The sequence below is a fragment of the Oscarella lobularis genome, chromosome 3, assembly GCF_947507565.1.
Source record: "Oscarella lobularis chromosome 3, ooOscLobu1.1, whole genome shotgun sequence".
Classification (NCBI taxonomy): Eukaryota; Metazoa; Porifera; class Homoscleromorpha; order Homosclerophorida; family Oscarellidae; genus Oscarella; species Oscarella lobularis.
Window position 1 is genome coordinate 1,887,184 of NC_089177.1, and position 14,531 is coordinate 1,901,714.

The window sequence follows — 14,531 nt, forward strand, 5'->3', positions numbered from 1 at the left end:
GATCCATTCACTCCCTGAGAATCTATTACGCTGCTCTAATGGAAAGAGACGTCTCTGAGTTGGCTGGATTCCCACCTACCCCACTCCGAATATCTCCGGAATGCCGATGCCCTCCGTCGAATCCTACCCTAACAAATGACGCTAAACAATGCGTCGCATTGACAGGCGGCAACACCGTGCGTCGCATCAACGCCGACAGCCACGTTCCCGCCTACGCTGTCGATGACGATTCGACGACGTGGTGGCAATCCGAGAACAGCAATGACGACAATTCATCTGTCACCTTGACAGTCAACTTGGGAAGTTTGCGCGAGGTTCTTTACATAGACTTGAATTTCGTCTCAGTTGTTCCAAAAGCTGTCGTCTATGAGAAATCTATCAACGGATCGACGTGGACGGCTTTGCAATACTTTTCCAACGATTGCCCCGGGTCATTCGGTCTTCCCAACGACGGAGCGCTGAAAACGTCGACGGGTGTCAACTGCTTGAATGCATACACGTTGTCGAGTCGAACCGGCGGCGTCGTCTTTACGTATCTCCTTGCAACTCGTCCCAACGCGACGAGCTATCTCGACGACGAAAAGATGCAAGCGCAGGTTCGCGCTCGATATGTGCGCGTCCGCATGTTCGGCTACTTTAGTACGCTTTACCAACGACGTCACTACGCGGTTGACAGTGTGACAATTTCCGGGCGCGAGTGCGTGTGCAACGGTCACGCGGACGCGTGTGTTAGTGGCGGCAAGTGCGACTGTCAGCACGACACGGCGGGCGAGAACTGTGAGATGTGTCGTCCGCTTTACAACGATCGTCCGTGGGCCCCCGAGACGCCGTGCGCTGAATGCGAATGCCACGGCCACGCGGATTCGTGCACGTACGATGGGACAATCGGCGGAGGGCGATGCGAATATTGCCGCGATAATACGTCTGGCGTGAATTGCGAGCACTGCAGTTCTTTCTATTATCGTCTGATGGGAAAATCCCTCGAGGACTCGTGCGTTGCGTGCCAGTGCCATAGCGCTGGTGTCGTCGACGCCGGCGATTGCCGTCGAGATGATATGCCTGCCGGCGCTGATTCCGGACAGTGCACGTGCAAGCTCCTCGTGACTGGTCGTGCGTGCGACGCATGCCTAGAGGGGCATTACAATTTATCTGCCGACGATCCGTCCGGCTGTCGTCGCTGCGACTGTAATTCTGACGGGACGGTTGACCGATCGATTGGATGTGACGCGAAAACGGGCCAGTGCCGATGTAAGGCGAACGTTGTCGGTCGAAAGTGCGACGCATGCGCTACGAGCTTCTTCGACTTGGCGAACGCGAACGGATGTCAACCTTGCAACCCGCAGTGCTCATCGGACGGGTGCACCGGTCCCGGTGCTGATTCGTGTCGTAGTTGCTTGCATTTCGACGACAACGGCGTGTGCGTGGAGAATTGCCCGGCCGACAAGTATCCGGGATTAGCGGCTATGTGCCAACCCTGCCTCGGAGCGTGTCTGCATTTTTCTGCCGGACCTCAAATTCAAATCAACCTCGACGAGGATGTGAAAGTCGGTGTGACTGTTGCTAGCGTCTTAGTTCAAGATCGGAGAACTCTTCCAAGAGCACTTGAATATTCTATCTCATCAAATAACCACTTTTCAATTAATTCGTCGACGGGTTATCTCGATCTGACGAGAAGTTTGGATCGAGAGACGACGTCTACGTATCTGCTGGACGTGACGGTCAGAGACGTTGGAATCAATCCGGTCGTTAGTGATTTGGCTACGGTTCAACTACGCATCAACGTAATTGACGTCAATGACAACCCACCCGTTTTTCATCCGGACTCCCAGTATTCAGCTACGGTAGCAGAAAGCGTTTCAATCGGGTACAGAATTTCCCAAGTGTCAGTTTCAGACAGGGACTCTGGGCGGAATGGACAAATTCGTGTGTCTCTTCTGGATTCATTTCAAGTTTTTCACGTCAACTCCTTCAGTGGAGTCGTCACGCTTTCATCGTCCTTGGACAGAGAACAAGTCGATCACTACAACGTTACTATTATTGCACGTGATGATGCCACGCCTTCTTCTGTTCAGCTTACTAGCACGGCGTCGTTATTTGTTCAAGTAACGGATGTGAACGACAATTCTCCGCAGTTTGAGAAGCCTTCTCCCCCAACTGCAGTTGTCAGTGAAGCGTTTCCTGTGGGAACTAACGTAACACAAGCAAAAGCAACGGATCTTGACGCAGGCACGAACGGTCTCATAACGTACTCTCTTAGTGGTAGCAGAGGTGCGTTTACAATCGACGCACGAAGCGGTGTTGTATCCATTGCGTCTAGCCTCGACTTCGAAATGACTTCCAAGTATTTTCTTACAATTGTTGCAACCGATGGAAATCGAGTCAGTCCTCTCTCGGCATCTCTAGATTTCAATGTTACGGTGACGGATAGCAACGATCACGCGCCAACGTTTTTGTCTAAACTTCCGTATCAAGTTCGCGTCAATGAATCGGTACCGATTTCACATCATTTACTGCAGTTATCAGCGTCTGATCCAGATTCCGGAACTAACGGTCAGATACGGTATAGCTTCATCGGCGGAGCTGTAGCAGAATTCATTTTGTCACCAGCAGGACTTCTAATGACGGCAGCACCACTCGATTTTGAAAGGAAATCCTTCTATCGGTTATTGGTTCAAGCAGCCGACGGCGGCTTTCCCCAGCTCTCCGCCACAGCGGAGATTCTCATTGATGTAGTTGACGTGAATGATAACGTGCCGACGTTTAATGCAAGCATGAACAGAGTTAACGTCCCTGAAGACTTATCTGTAGGAAGTGTCGTTATTGAAGTGCTTGCCGTTGATCAAGATTCCGGTCAGAATGGAAATGTTACTTACAAAATTTTGTCAGGAAACTCAGAGGGAAAATTTGCTTTGAATTCTGCCGACGGGACATTAACTCTTGCCTCTTCACTTGACTACGAAGCAATAGACTCCTACTTTATTGGCGTAGAAGCACTCGATGGCGGAAGTCCCCCTATGTCATCAACAGCGGATATTCTCGTATTTGTGACTGATGTAAACGACAACGATCCTCAATTCTCCTCGCCTGTTTTTGCGGCAGATATTCTAGAAGATGAGTCGGCCGGAGCTTCGGTCTTTACCATGTTTGCAAGTGATGCAGATTCAGGGAATAATGCTTTTGTATCCTATTCAATTTCCACCGCGACGTCGGCTTTCACTATAAACGCGACGACGGGAGAAGTGACCACGCTGATTTTGCTGGATAGAGAGAGCATTTCGTCGTATCGTCTTACTATCACGGCGACGAATTCGTTAGCTGTATTCAAGCGCAGCAGTTCTGCCGATTTAGTTGTGACCGTTATTGACGTTAATGACAACAGCCCGCAGTTCACCAAAGCGTCGTATGATGCATCCGTAGCAGAAAATTCCTCAGCGGGAACGCCGGTTCTTCCTATTCAAGCAACAGATGCCGACTCTGGATCCTATGGTAGCGTTGTTTACAAACTTTCGTCGTCCTCGTTACCTTTTCGGCTTAGCGGGGGCATTCTGGAAGTATCTGGAAGCCTAGACAGAGAAAAACAGTCCGTTTACTCCTTCGACATTATTGCGTCTGACGGTGGATTGCCACCCAAGTCAGCGACAGCGTCTGTTGTCGTCTCTGTCACAGACACGAACGACAACGCGCCGAAATTTACCAGATCTCTGTACTCGTCCGCAGTGTCAGAAAGCACCGCTTTGGGAACCGTCGTTCCGGTAAGCGTCTCGGCAACAGATCCAGACGTTGGCACAAATGGAGAAGTGTTCTACAGCATCGTCAGTGGGAACACGCAAGGGGCGTTCCGAATTGACGTCGTGACGTCGGAGCTCACTGTAGCTAAATCATTGGATAGAGAAACTGTTTCCCTTTATCGGCTCAGCGTCTCGGCTCGTGACGGAGGAACGCCGTCGCTCTCGTCGACAACTCGTGTCATAGTGAGCGTTTCTGACGTGAATGACAATGCTCCGATGATTTCTGGTCTTTCCAATGGAAGTTTTACGGAGGGTCAGGCCGGGACCATTACCGTTGCGCCAGGACTTCTTCTTAGGGATCTTGATTCGTTTCCTCTTCGTTCAGCCCAGGCACGAATTACCTTAGAGAGTGGCTCACTCTCTCCTTACCCTGACTCTCTGTCACTTACTACGGCTTTGCCGCCCGGGATAAATTTGGACTTACAAAATGACGGTCGTGTTCTTATTGTGACCGGTTTTGCTTCGTCGGCTACATTTCAGTCAATTCTTCAGAATATTCAGTTTGGCAATACAGAAGACGAGCCGTCGAGCTCGACACGCGTTGTAGAGTTCTCCGCTTCAGACGGACGATTTACGAGCAGTGTCGGCAGAGCGTTCATTGTCATGCATCTCGTCAATGATAATCGTCCTGTCGTGAACTTGAACGGAAACGAAATGAATTTTTCGACCGTCTTTGTGGAAGGAGGCCCGCCTGTTTCAGTAGCAAGTCAATTAACGAACGTTTCCGACGGGGATAGCGGTGCTGTTGATGTTGCGAATGTTACTGTGCGTCTTCTCAATTTCCCAGACAAACATGAGGAGTTTTTGACGGCTACTGGCCTAAAATCTTCAATACAAGTTATCACGAGAAACGACGGCCACGAAATAGTTCTGCAGGGCCCAGCGACTTTTCAGGATTTTAATGACATGATTGAATCAATCAGATACGAAAACACTGCTGATGAACCTTCTCCTCTCGAAAGAGACATTACCTTTGAGGCGAATGATGGTCTTTTGAGAAGTCAGTTGGCTTGGAGTACATTGTCCGTGCTATTGGTCAACGATCCGCCGTTTTTGGACCTGGGCGGAAATATCAATACGTTGGTTTCTTTTGTGGAATCCGCTGGCTCGGTTTCACTGGTCCGATCAGAAAGTTTTCGGCTTTTTGACAGAGATAACGCCACGCTTTTGAATGCTGTCGTTACCATGACTAACAGGCCGGACGGTAATGGAGAATTCCTTACGTATTCTGTCGCAGGAACTCTTGTGAAAGCGTCGACGTTAGGAAATAGCATTGTATTTCAAGGTCCGGACACCGTAGAGAATTTTGCTACTGTGCTAAAGAGCGTTGAGTATGACAACAATCTTCAAAAACCGTCTGATAGCAGGCGCATTGTCACGTTCGTTGTTTCTGACGGATTATCCGACAGCGTCGTTGCGACGAGTTACGTGGCTTTCACAACAATAAACAACCCGCCTATTCTTGATCTGAATGGGCCAGAATCAGGAGACGATTACGTGACCGAGTTTCGTGAAGATAGTGTTGCCGCAGTGTCAATTGTAAGCCAGCGGCTCACTGTAAAAGACGTGGACAATGCGCATCTTGCTTCGGCACGTGTGGAAATGAGTTTGCTGCCGGAAAAGACAGAAGGGATCCGATTTAACTCTACGCCCCCTGCTTCTATAGCCATTAGCTATAATAGCACGTTGGGTCTGTTAGAAGCGAAAGGATCTGCGACGCTGGCCGATTACACTGGTCTTCTGCGGAGCCTCGTTTATTTTAATTCTCGCCGAGAACTCATTTCCAATGTACTCCTTGTCACAGTTGTCGTCAGCGACGGTGTGGACTACGGAAACACGGCAACTGCGACAGTGAACATTGTCGCCGTTAACGATCCGCCGCTGCTGATTATTGCCTCTTCGCAGCCGTATCCGGTCACCTTCATCGAAGAAGGAAGCCCCGTGTTATTAGTTGAGACATCCAGTGTAACTGTCGAAGACAATGACAATGCCACTCTTCAGTCATTGGTTTGCTCTCTCACCAATGCCGTCGATAGCGAACACGAGTCTGTTCTCGTAGCATCTTCCGTGGCCGGGCTAAGCGTTCAGGAGACTCGGTCTTCTGACGGTGCAACGGTTGATTACGTGTTATCCTATTCGTCTCCTCAGCCTCTCTCCGTGTTCCGAGATCTTGTCAAGAGTCTACGGTACCGAAACAAAGCAGGTGAACCAACAGCCGGAACTCCGCGGACAGTAAATATTCGAATATCTGACGGAATCGATTACAGCGCAACTCAAATTGCCACGGTTTCGATCGTTTTAAAAAACGACAACGCTCCTGTTTTCGGATCTCCCCGTTACGATTTCGCCGTCAACGAAGAAGTCTCAGTCGGAACAGACGTTGGACTTGTCACGGCAAGTGATTTGGACTCAAGTAGCGGCCTATACGGAAGCGACGGTCGTGTCGAATATTCGAAATTGAGCGGCGACGCGAACAACGAATTTTCCATCGATCCTCAGTCGGGAAAAATCGTTACGAATGCTACCATCGATCGAGACGCTCCTGGGCGAGCATCGAGTGTTCTCATCCGCATTCAAGCTTCAAATAGCGGAGCTTCACCCGCTCTCTCTGCCGTTGTACCAGTATTCATTACCATCAAAGACGTTAATGACAATTCACCTATCTTTGACAAAGCGTCGTACACATTTAGTATAAGCGAAGGTCCTGCTCTATCGGCATCGTTGGGTCGCCTTTCTGCGACCGATAAAGATTCCGGGAGTAACAGCGAAGTTCTTTTCTCTCTCGCCACAAATCCCGATGGACTATTCGGAATTGGTCGCAGTTCTGGTACGCTTACTGTGACAGGGACTTTGGATAAAGAGATGACTCCGCAGTATGTTGTAAAAGTTACCGCGAGGGATCGCGGCCTGCCGGTGTCTATGCAAGCTTCTGTCGACGTCATTGTCAATGTATTGGATGCTAATGACAACGCTCCCATCTTCACGAAATCGCGTTACACTGAACGTGTTTCTGAAGCCGCATCGGTCGGATTCTCTATTCTCACGCTTGCGGCAACCGATAAAGATGACAACGCGAACGGACGAGTGCACTACCGACTCGTCACGGCGACCTCGGATTTAGAAATAGACGAGCAGTCAGGCGAATTGCGAACAGCGAGATCTCTCGACAGAGAAACTACATCTCGCTATGATCTAGTCGCTGAAGCCTTTGACCTGGGCGTGCCGAGCCTCAGTACGAATTCATCTATAACGATTTTCGTCGATGACGTGAACGATTCGCCACCTACGTTTTCGCTTTCCAATTATCTTGCGACGATATCGGAAGCAGCACCAGTGGGCGCCGACGTTACTTTGGTGAACGCCGTTGACGCTGACGCAGGCAGCAATGCCGTGTTTCTTTACTCTCTGAGCAATGCCAGCTCTGACTTCGTTATAAACGCGAAAACTGGACAGATCAAATTGGGACGCGTGCTCGACAGAGAAGCGAAAGACACGTACAATTTTGTTGTGGAGGCCGTCGATGAAGGTTTCCCGCCGCTGACGGGTTCTGCTCGCGTTCGCGTTGCTGTTAGCGACGCTAACGATAATAGCCCCGTGTTTTTGATCCCCGTGCGGACTGTTTCTTTGCCAGAGGACTATTCTACGGGAAAGGCGATTGCCGTATTTTCTGCTACTGACAAAGACGTTGGGTCGAACGGAAACGTGTCGTACTCTTTTGCGTCGGCATCGTCTAATTTTGCTATAGATGGAATCTCGGGTATTGTTACTCTTATCCGCGAACTTGATTTCGAAAAGGACACAAGATACGACTTGAGCGTAGTCGCATCAGACGCTGGATCTCAGCCGAGAAGCAGCGCTGTTCCTTTTACTGTCTTAGTCCTCGATGTCAACGATAATGCTCCTGTCATTGGTCAAGCTTCGTACAACGTTTCAGTCACAGAGTCTCGTCGACCTTCCAGCGAAATTATCAGAATCATTGCAACCGACGTAGACTCTGGTGTCAATGGAATGCTTTTATTTAACATAACGGACGGAAACAGAGGAAAAAAGTTCGCTATTGATTCCGCTACCGGTAATATCACTGTCGCTATGAAATTGGACTACGAAACAGTACGTAATTACGAACTCACGGTCACAGTTAGCGACGGCGGTGCTCCTACGCTATCAGCAGTGACTAAAGTCTTTATTGCAGTCCTAGATTTTAACGACAATTCGCCGCAATTCAGTCTTCCTTTATATGTAGATGCTGTTCTCGAAGACGTTCCGATTGGCACAAGTCTTTTAACACTTACGGCTTCCGATCGTGACAGTGGATTGAACGGTCGCGTATCTTACAGCCTGGAACGTACTAATAACTTGATTCGAATAGATCCGCTGTCCGGAGAGCTATTCACTATAGCTCGTTTGGACTCGAGCAAAAACTCATCAATTGATCTTGTTTCTGTGGCAACCGACGCTGGTTTCCCTAGTCTACAGGGCAGTGCTGTGGTGACTATCAATGTGATTGATGTCAACGACAAGGCGCCACATATCATTCTGCAGACATCGTCCGTCCGATTTGTCGAGGGTGGCGCGGCTATTCATCCTCTCGCCGGGGTCCAAGTCATCGATCAGGACAGTGAACACAATCTGAAGGAAGCGAATGTTACCCTAGAAACGGCTGCAGCTTCGGCGATTCAGTTTTCTCCTACAATTGGTTTGGAATGCCGAACGTCGCTCAGCCCTTTTGCGAAGATGTCCTCGTGCGGGGGCAATGGATTAGATCTACTCAATTCGTCCGTATTTCATAGCGGTCTGAATGCGGATTCTGATGGCGCTTTTGCTTTTAACGGTGTGGACCAGTTCGCCACTGTAAGACCAAGCAGTCTCGTCGATTCGGCAGCAAACGTTTTTAGTCTTATTTTCTGGGTCCGATTCCGATCTGGACGACTTCAGCGTATCTTAACGCGTGGAAACGAGTCTGGCAGTCAGTACTTCACGTTGGAAATTGAGCCGGCAACTAATTCAGTCAAATTCTACTACAAGCGAATTGGAGTTACGGGCCAGAAGTCACGCGTGACTGTCCAGTTTCGCGCACGCGACATCGCCGACGATGCGCAGTGGCATCACGTCGCCCTGACATGTGTCTACCCCAACATTGAACTACACGTAGACGGGTCCCCCGGCATCAACCCCGAACTGATTTCTTACTATGAAGCCGACGGCGGGCTCGTGACGCACTCGCCACCTTTGCGACACTTTATGGACGTCGTTGCCGATTCGTCTAATCTTCCTCTCATTGTCGGAGCAACACAATCTTCCTCACTACACTTCCATGGAAGCATCAGCGGACTTTTTTTGTCGATTACGTCGTTTTCTCGTTCGGTTATTGCTTGTTTGAGCGGCTGCAGCGAGTGGCTTACGGCAACTACTAGTCGTTTGGAAACGTTTCGTTACGACGCCGGAAAAAGGCTTAGAATAACCGGGAGCGCGTCGGCAGCGACGTACACGGCGTTTTTGCGGACGCTCACGTTTTACAACGCTGAAGACGAACCGGAGAATTTATCGCCACGGAATCTTTCCGTATCGGTTTCGGATGGACTGTACGTGACCTCGACGAGCGTTGAGATTGTCATCAGCACCGTTCGAGACACTGCTCCCATTATTGATTTGGACGCACTTGATGGAAGCGCCTCGATCGACTTTTCGACTGTTTTTCGTGAAGGCGGACAACCAGTGAGGCTTACTAGCGCTCGCCCTGTTCTCACTGACGCCGATGCAGGCGCAGCTGAAGTGGAACGCATTGAAATTCGCTTGGAAGACGCTCGCGACGGTTCACTGGAGAGATTGACAGGTGTCAATACGGGATCGGTTAGAGTTGTTAGAGATTCTGTGAATGGTGGGCTGATTTTGACTGGTCCCGCGTCGTTTCGAGACTTCGAGCTTGCGCTTCTTAGCGTGACATATGAGAACGTGGCTGACGAGCCCTCTCTTCCGTCGAGTCGAAGTGTAACTTTTGTGGCAAGCGATGGGGTACTTCGTAGTCAAACGGCCCGTTCTTTTGTCACCATCCAATACGTCAATGATCCCCCCCTTCTTGATCTTGGACATGATCCGGATTTTGACGTGACGTATACTGAGAAAGGACCTCCTGTTCAACTTGTTTCACAGGTGCAATTCAGTATTACTGATCCTGATGATGTTCGACTCCTTCACGCTACTGTATCGCTTCTCAACAACCTTGATATAGGCGATGAACGTCTTTTCTATAATGGAACCTCTCAACTACAAGTTGACGCATCTGAGACGTCGATAAATTTTACCGGACCTGCAGAAATCAATACCTTTAAAGCTGCTTTGTCAGAAATATTCTACGAGAATCTCGATGTAAATCCTACCCTGGCAACACGAGAAGTGTTATTTGTCATCGGTGACAGTCAGTCAGCCACATCTTCAGCGCGATCTTACGTGACTGTAAAAGCACTGAATGATCCGCCTGTAGTTGACATTGACGGTCCGAATCTAGCCGACTCCTTCACAGCCACCTTTGTCGAGGGAGGTTCACCACTCAGAATCACAGATTCGCAAATGGCAATCCGCGACGTTGACAGTAGCACGCTAATAAAAGCAACTGCAAGACTTTCTGTATTTGACGACAATTCAGAATCTCTGAATGTGTCTCAAGTAGGTGGACTCGCAATCTCTTTTGTGGCTGGGGTGCTCAGTATTGACGGCCAGGCGACCTTATTGCAGTATGAATCGATACTGAGAACACTGCAATATATCAATACTGCAGATGAACCATCAACTCGCCTTCGAACGGTTTCTCTTACCGTTAGTGACGGCATTTCAACAAGTCTACCCGTTTCAGCTTTTGTGAACATTCAGCTGGTAAATGATCCGCCTCAGCTTCATATTTCGGCTTCGGGCAGTAGTTTTGCTACCGATTTCCTTGAAGGAGGTGGATCTGTGTTTATTACCGATCCCAGTCGCGTGGATGTACGAGATCCCGATAGTTCTAGGTTGGAGTCTCTCAGTGTTTCGATAGTCAACTCGTTGGACGGCGTTTCTGAAGAGATTCTCTTCTCGGATCCTGTTGGTGGCGTGATACTAACGAAAACGAATTTTGATTACGTTTTTACGTATTCTACGCCGCAGCTTGCAACGACGTATGAGTCACTCATTTCCAGCTTGAAGTACCAAAACTCGGCTAAAGAACCCAATTCATCCGAACAGCGAAAAATTGAAATTTACGTCAACGACAGCCACTCAGCTCCAAGTATGAAAGCTCAAACTTTCGTGACTATTCAACTGGCCAATGATAATTTGCCAATTTTCACGCAATCGTCTTACGCTATTCAAGTTCGTGAAGACGCCCTGTCTGGCGATTTTCTTGTTCGCGTAACCGCCGAAGATGGTGACGGGGATCCTGCGCTGTACGAAATTTCTGCAGTTGTGCCATTCTCTGTGAACAGCTCGAGTGGAATTGTTCGGGTGAATGGAACGCTGGACCGAGAGCTGACTGGTCGATACGTTTTTGCAGTTCAAGCACGTGACAGCCGGTCTCCGTTTAATTTGGCCGTCTTTCCTGTGACTATTACGGCAACTGTACTTGATATAAATGATAACGTCCCTCAGTTTGATAACTCATCGTATGGCGCCGCTGCTTTGGAGAATAGTGCCTTGTCAACGAGCGTGGCCAAAGTTACGGCAACAGATGCAGATTCTGGACGTAATGCTCTTTTGACGTATCGGATTATTGGCGGTAATATTGGAAACGCTTTTGCTATCAACTCCCGCTCAGGAGAAGTTTCTGTCAATGGTCTTCTGGATAGAGAAATTATTGAGACTTATGTGTTGAAAATTGAAGCGACTGACAGCGGAGTACTTCCTCTTCAAAACGTCACTACTCTTATCGTTAAAGTCGATGATGTCAATGACAATAGCCCGGAATTCACAAGACAGTCTGTCAGTGAAGCTGTAAGGGAAGACGTTCCAGTCGGTTTTACTATCGTCACTCTTTCCGCTGAAGATCTGGATTCAGGTTTAAATGGAGAGGTTCGATATGTTTTCACATCCGGAAATGTGGGCAATGCATTTAATCTCGACGCATCAACCGGCGTTATTGCAGTAGCAAAGTCTTTAGATCATGAAACAACATCGAGATACGAAATAATTGCTGTCGCCGCGGATAAAGGCTCTCCTTCCATGAACAGTTCAATCGTTGTGAGAATTACGGTGACTGACGTTGATGACCACGTGCCCCAGTTTGATCGAGCTCAATATGACGTCAAAGTCGCGGAAAATGCTCTTGTTGGGACGTCGTTAGCGCGTGTGCGTGCAACTGATCTCGATTCAAACGCGAGCGATATTCGTTATGCAGTATCGTCTTCGTCGACCGTGTTTTTCATTTCTGTAAACGGAGAGCTGACTTTGAACGCATCCCTGGACCGAGAAACTATTGAAATGTATAATTTTACCATAACTGCTGCCGACGGAGCTGGAAACATTGGAAAGGCCGTGGTGCAAGTTACTGTTACAGACGTGAACGACAACAGTCCGAAGTTTGATAAAGATCGCTATCTTTTTAACGTTTCAGAAAGCGCTGCTATTGGCACCCAAATTACAGCTTTTCTTGCCCGAGATTTACTAGATGCAGGGAATAATTCTCGTATTGAGTCATATTCTATGACTAACATCAGCTCTTCCGGGTTGCTAAAACTTGATTCCGCGACCGGGACTCTTACTGTAGCTCGTTCTCTAGATAGAGAAGCTGTCGACGTAATCCGTTTTGCTGTTGTGGCAACAGATGGAGGCATCCCAGCTCTGAGTGGCACAGCGTCTGTTGTCGTCACGGTTTCTGATGTCAATGACAATGCACCAGAATTTACACGTTCAATCTATTCGGCCTCTGTACTGGAAAATTCGACTGTGGGCCACCCTGTTGTTGCTGTATCCGCAGAAGATATTGACTCTGGACTGAATGGGCTTGTTCAGTATGAACTCGCCGCAGGAAACGTAAAAGGAGCTTTTCGAATAGATTCAACTTCGGGTCAAATATCAACGGCTACAGGGCTTGATTTTGAAACTCGGAAGTCGTATCGCATTACGGTCGTGGCTCGAGACAGCTCACTTTCCGCGTCGGCGACAGTGTCGATCAACGTCATTAACGTCATTGACACACCGCCGTCTTTTGATAAATCTCTTTACAAGTTTTCTATTTCTGAAGACGAATCAATTGGCTCTTTAGTGGGAACGATACGCGCGACAAGCAACGAAAGCCTTGCTGTCAGCTACCAAATTATTCCGGACGACGGGACGTTTCGAGTGAATGATTCTACTGGTGAAATTCGCCTATCAACTACGTTAGATCGCGAGACGATAAACTTTTATAATTTATCAATTCAAGCCTCGACCCACCGCAATCGCCTTGTTTCCGAAGTACAACTGACTATAGTCGTTCTCGATGTCAACGACCATTCGCCGATCTTTACACCAGCGATTTATAATTTTGTCGTGTCGGAGGATGCTCCTGTTCAGTATTCCGTAGGCGAAGTTAGAGCGACCGACACAAAAGACCTTGGCATCAATTCTGCAATTAAATCTTACGAAATTACAGCGGGAAACACAGGCAACCGATTCGTTATTTCAAAGTCCGGACTGTTGCAAGTGTCTAAGGCTTTGGACCATGAGAATGTGAGCTCATACAACCTGACAGTGACAGCCACAGATTCCGGCGTACCGTCTATGTCTGCTACGGCAGCAGTTGTCATTCAAATTGGGAACGTCAACGAACACGATCCTGCATTTTCTCGTCCACTGTACGCGACTTCAATCTATGAGACAGCAGCGGTTGGCTCGAGCGTCATTCAGGTGTCGGCTTCTGACGAGGACTTTGGCTCGAACGGCCGCATCTCGTATTCTCTCGTCGATGAAGGGAATGTAACAGTTCCGTTCAGCGTTGATGCCATGTCAGGCCTGATTGCGACTACCGCTTCTCTTGACTATGAAATGGTGACGGCCTTTTCTTTCTCTGTTCGTGCTAAGGACGGCGGTGGAAGAAACGCTACAGTTCGTGTTGAAGTTAATGTCACGAACATTGTTGACACTATTCCCCAATTTGAGATATCATCCTATTCCGCTACAGTTCCCGAAAATGCCGTTCTAGGAATCACCATAGAAACCATCCAAGCGAGTTCTTCTGACGAAATTGAGGCCATCGACAACTCAGGCATTCTATACGGAATTTCATCCAGTAGGGGAACGTTTTCAATTGATAGGAACTCCGGTGACGTCATATTGATAAACCTCTTGGATCGAGAAACAATTTCCAATTATAGTCTCGTCGTCACGGCGACGCGATTGGTTCCTGGCCGAAATTTGACAGGATACGCGAATCTCTACATTACTGTTGGCGATGTGAATGACAACGAACCAGTCTTCCTAAATCCCTACATTGAAGTCGACGTTTCCGAAGGTGTCATGATCGGATTCGAGATTGCTCATCTTCTTGCTAGCGATTCTGACACGGGGTCCAATGGAATGATTGTGTCTTACAATATCAGCGGCGGTGGTAACGATTTTGATATCGCTAGCGACGGGTCACTATCTGTTTCGTCGTCGCTTGATCGCGAATTGGTCGACTCGTATCGTCTCACAGTTACAGCAATTGACGGCGGTCGACCTACGTCGCTTTCCGGCAGTGCCATTGTTGTCGTTACCGTGACTGATGTGAACGACAATAGCCCCATATTTGAAACGAAT

The 14,531-nt window shown here is 48.6% G+C and overlaps 1 protein-coding gene across 1 annotated transcript in view; it reads left to right on the forward strand.

Moving 5' to 3' along the window:
* LOC136184715 (uncharacterized) overlaps positions 1–14,531 on the forward strand; it is a 47,841-nt gene that overhangs the window by 1,018 nt on the left and 32,292 nt on the right. The window contains exon 4 of the mRNA XM_065971653.1: positions 1–14,531. This exon is cut by the window's right edge and continues 27,331 nt beyond it. Coding sequence (XP_065827725.1) covers positions 1–14,531 — 14,531 coding nt within the window.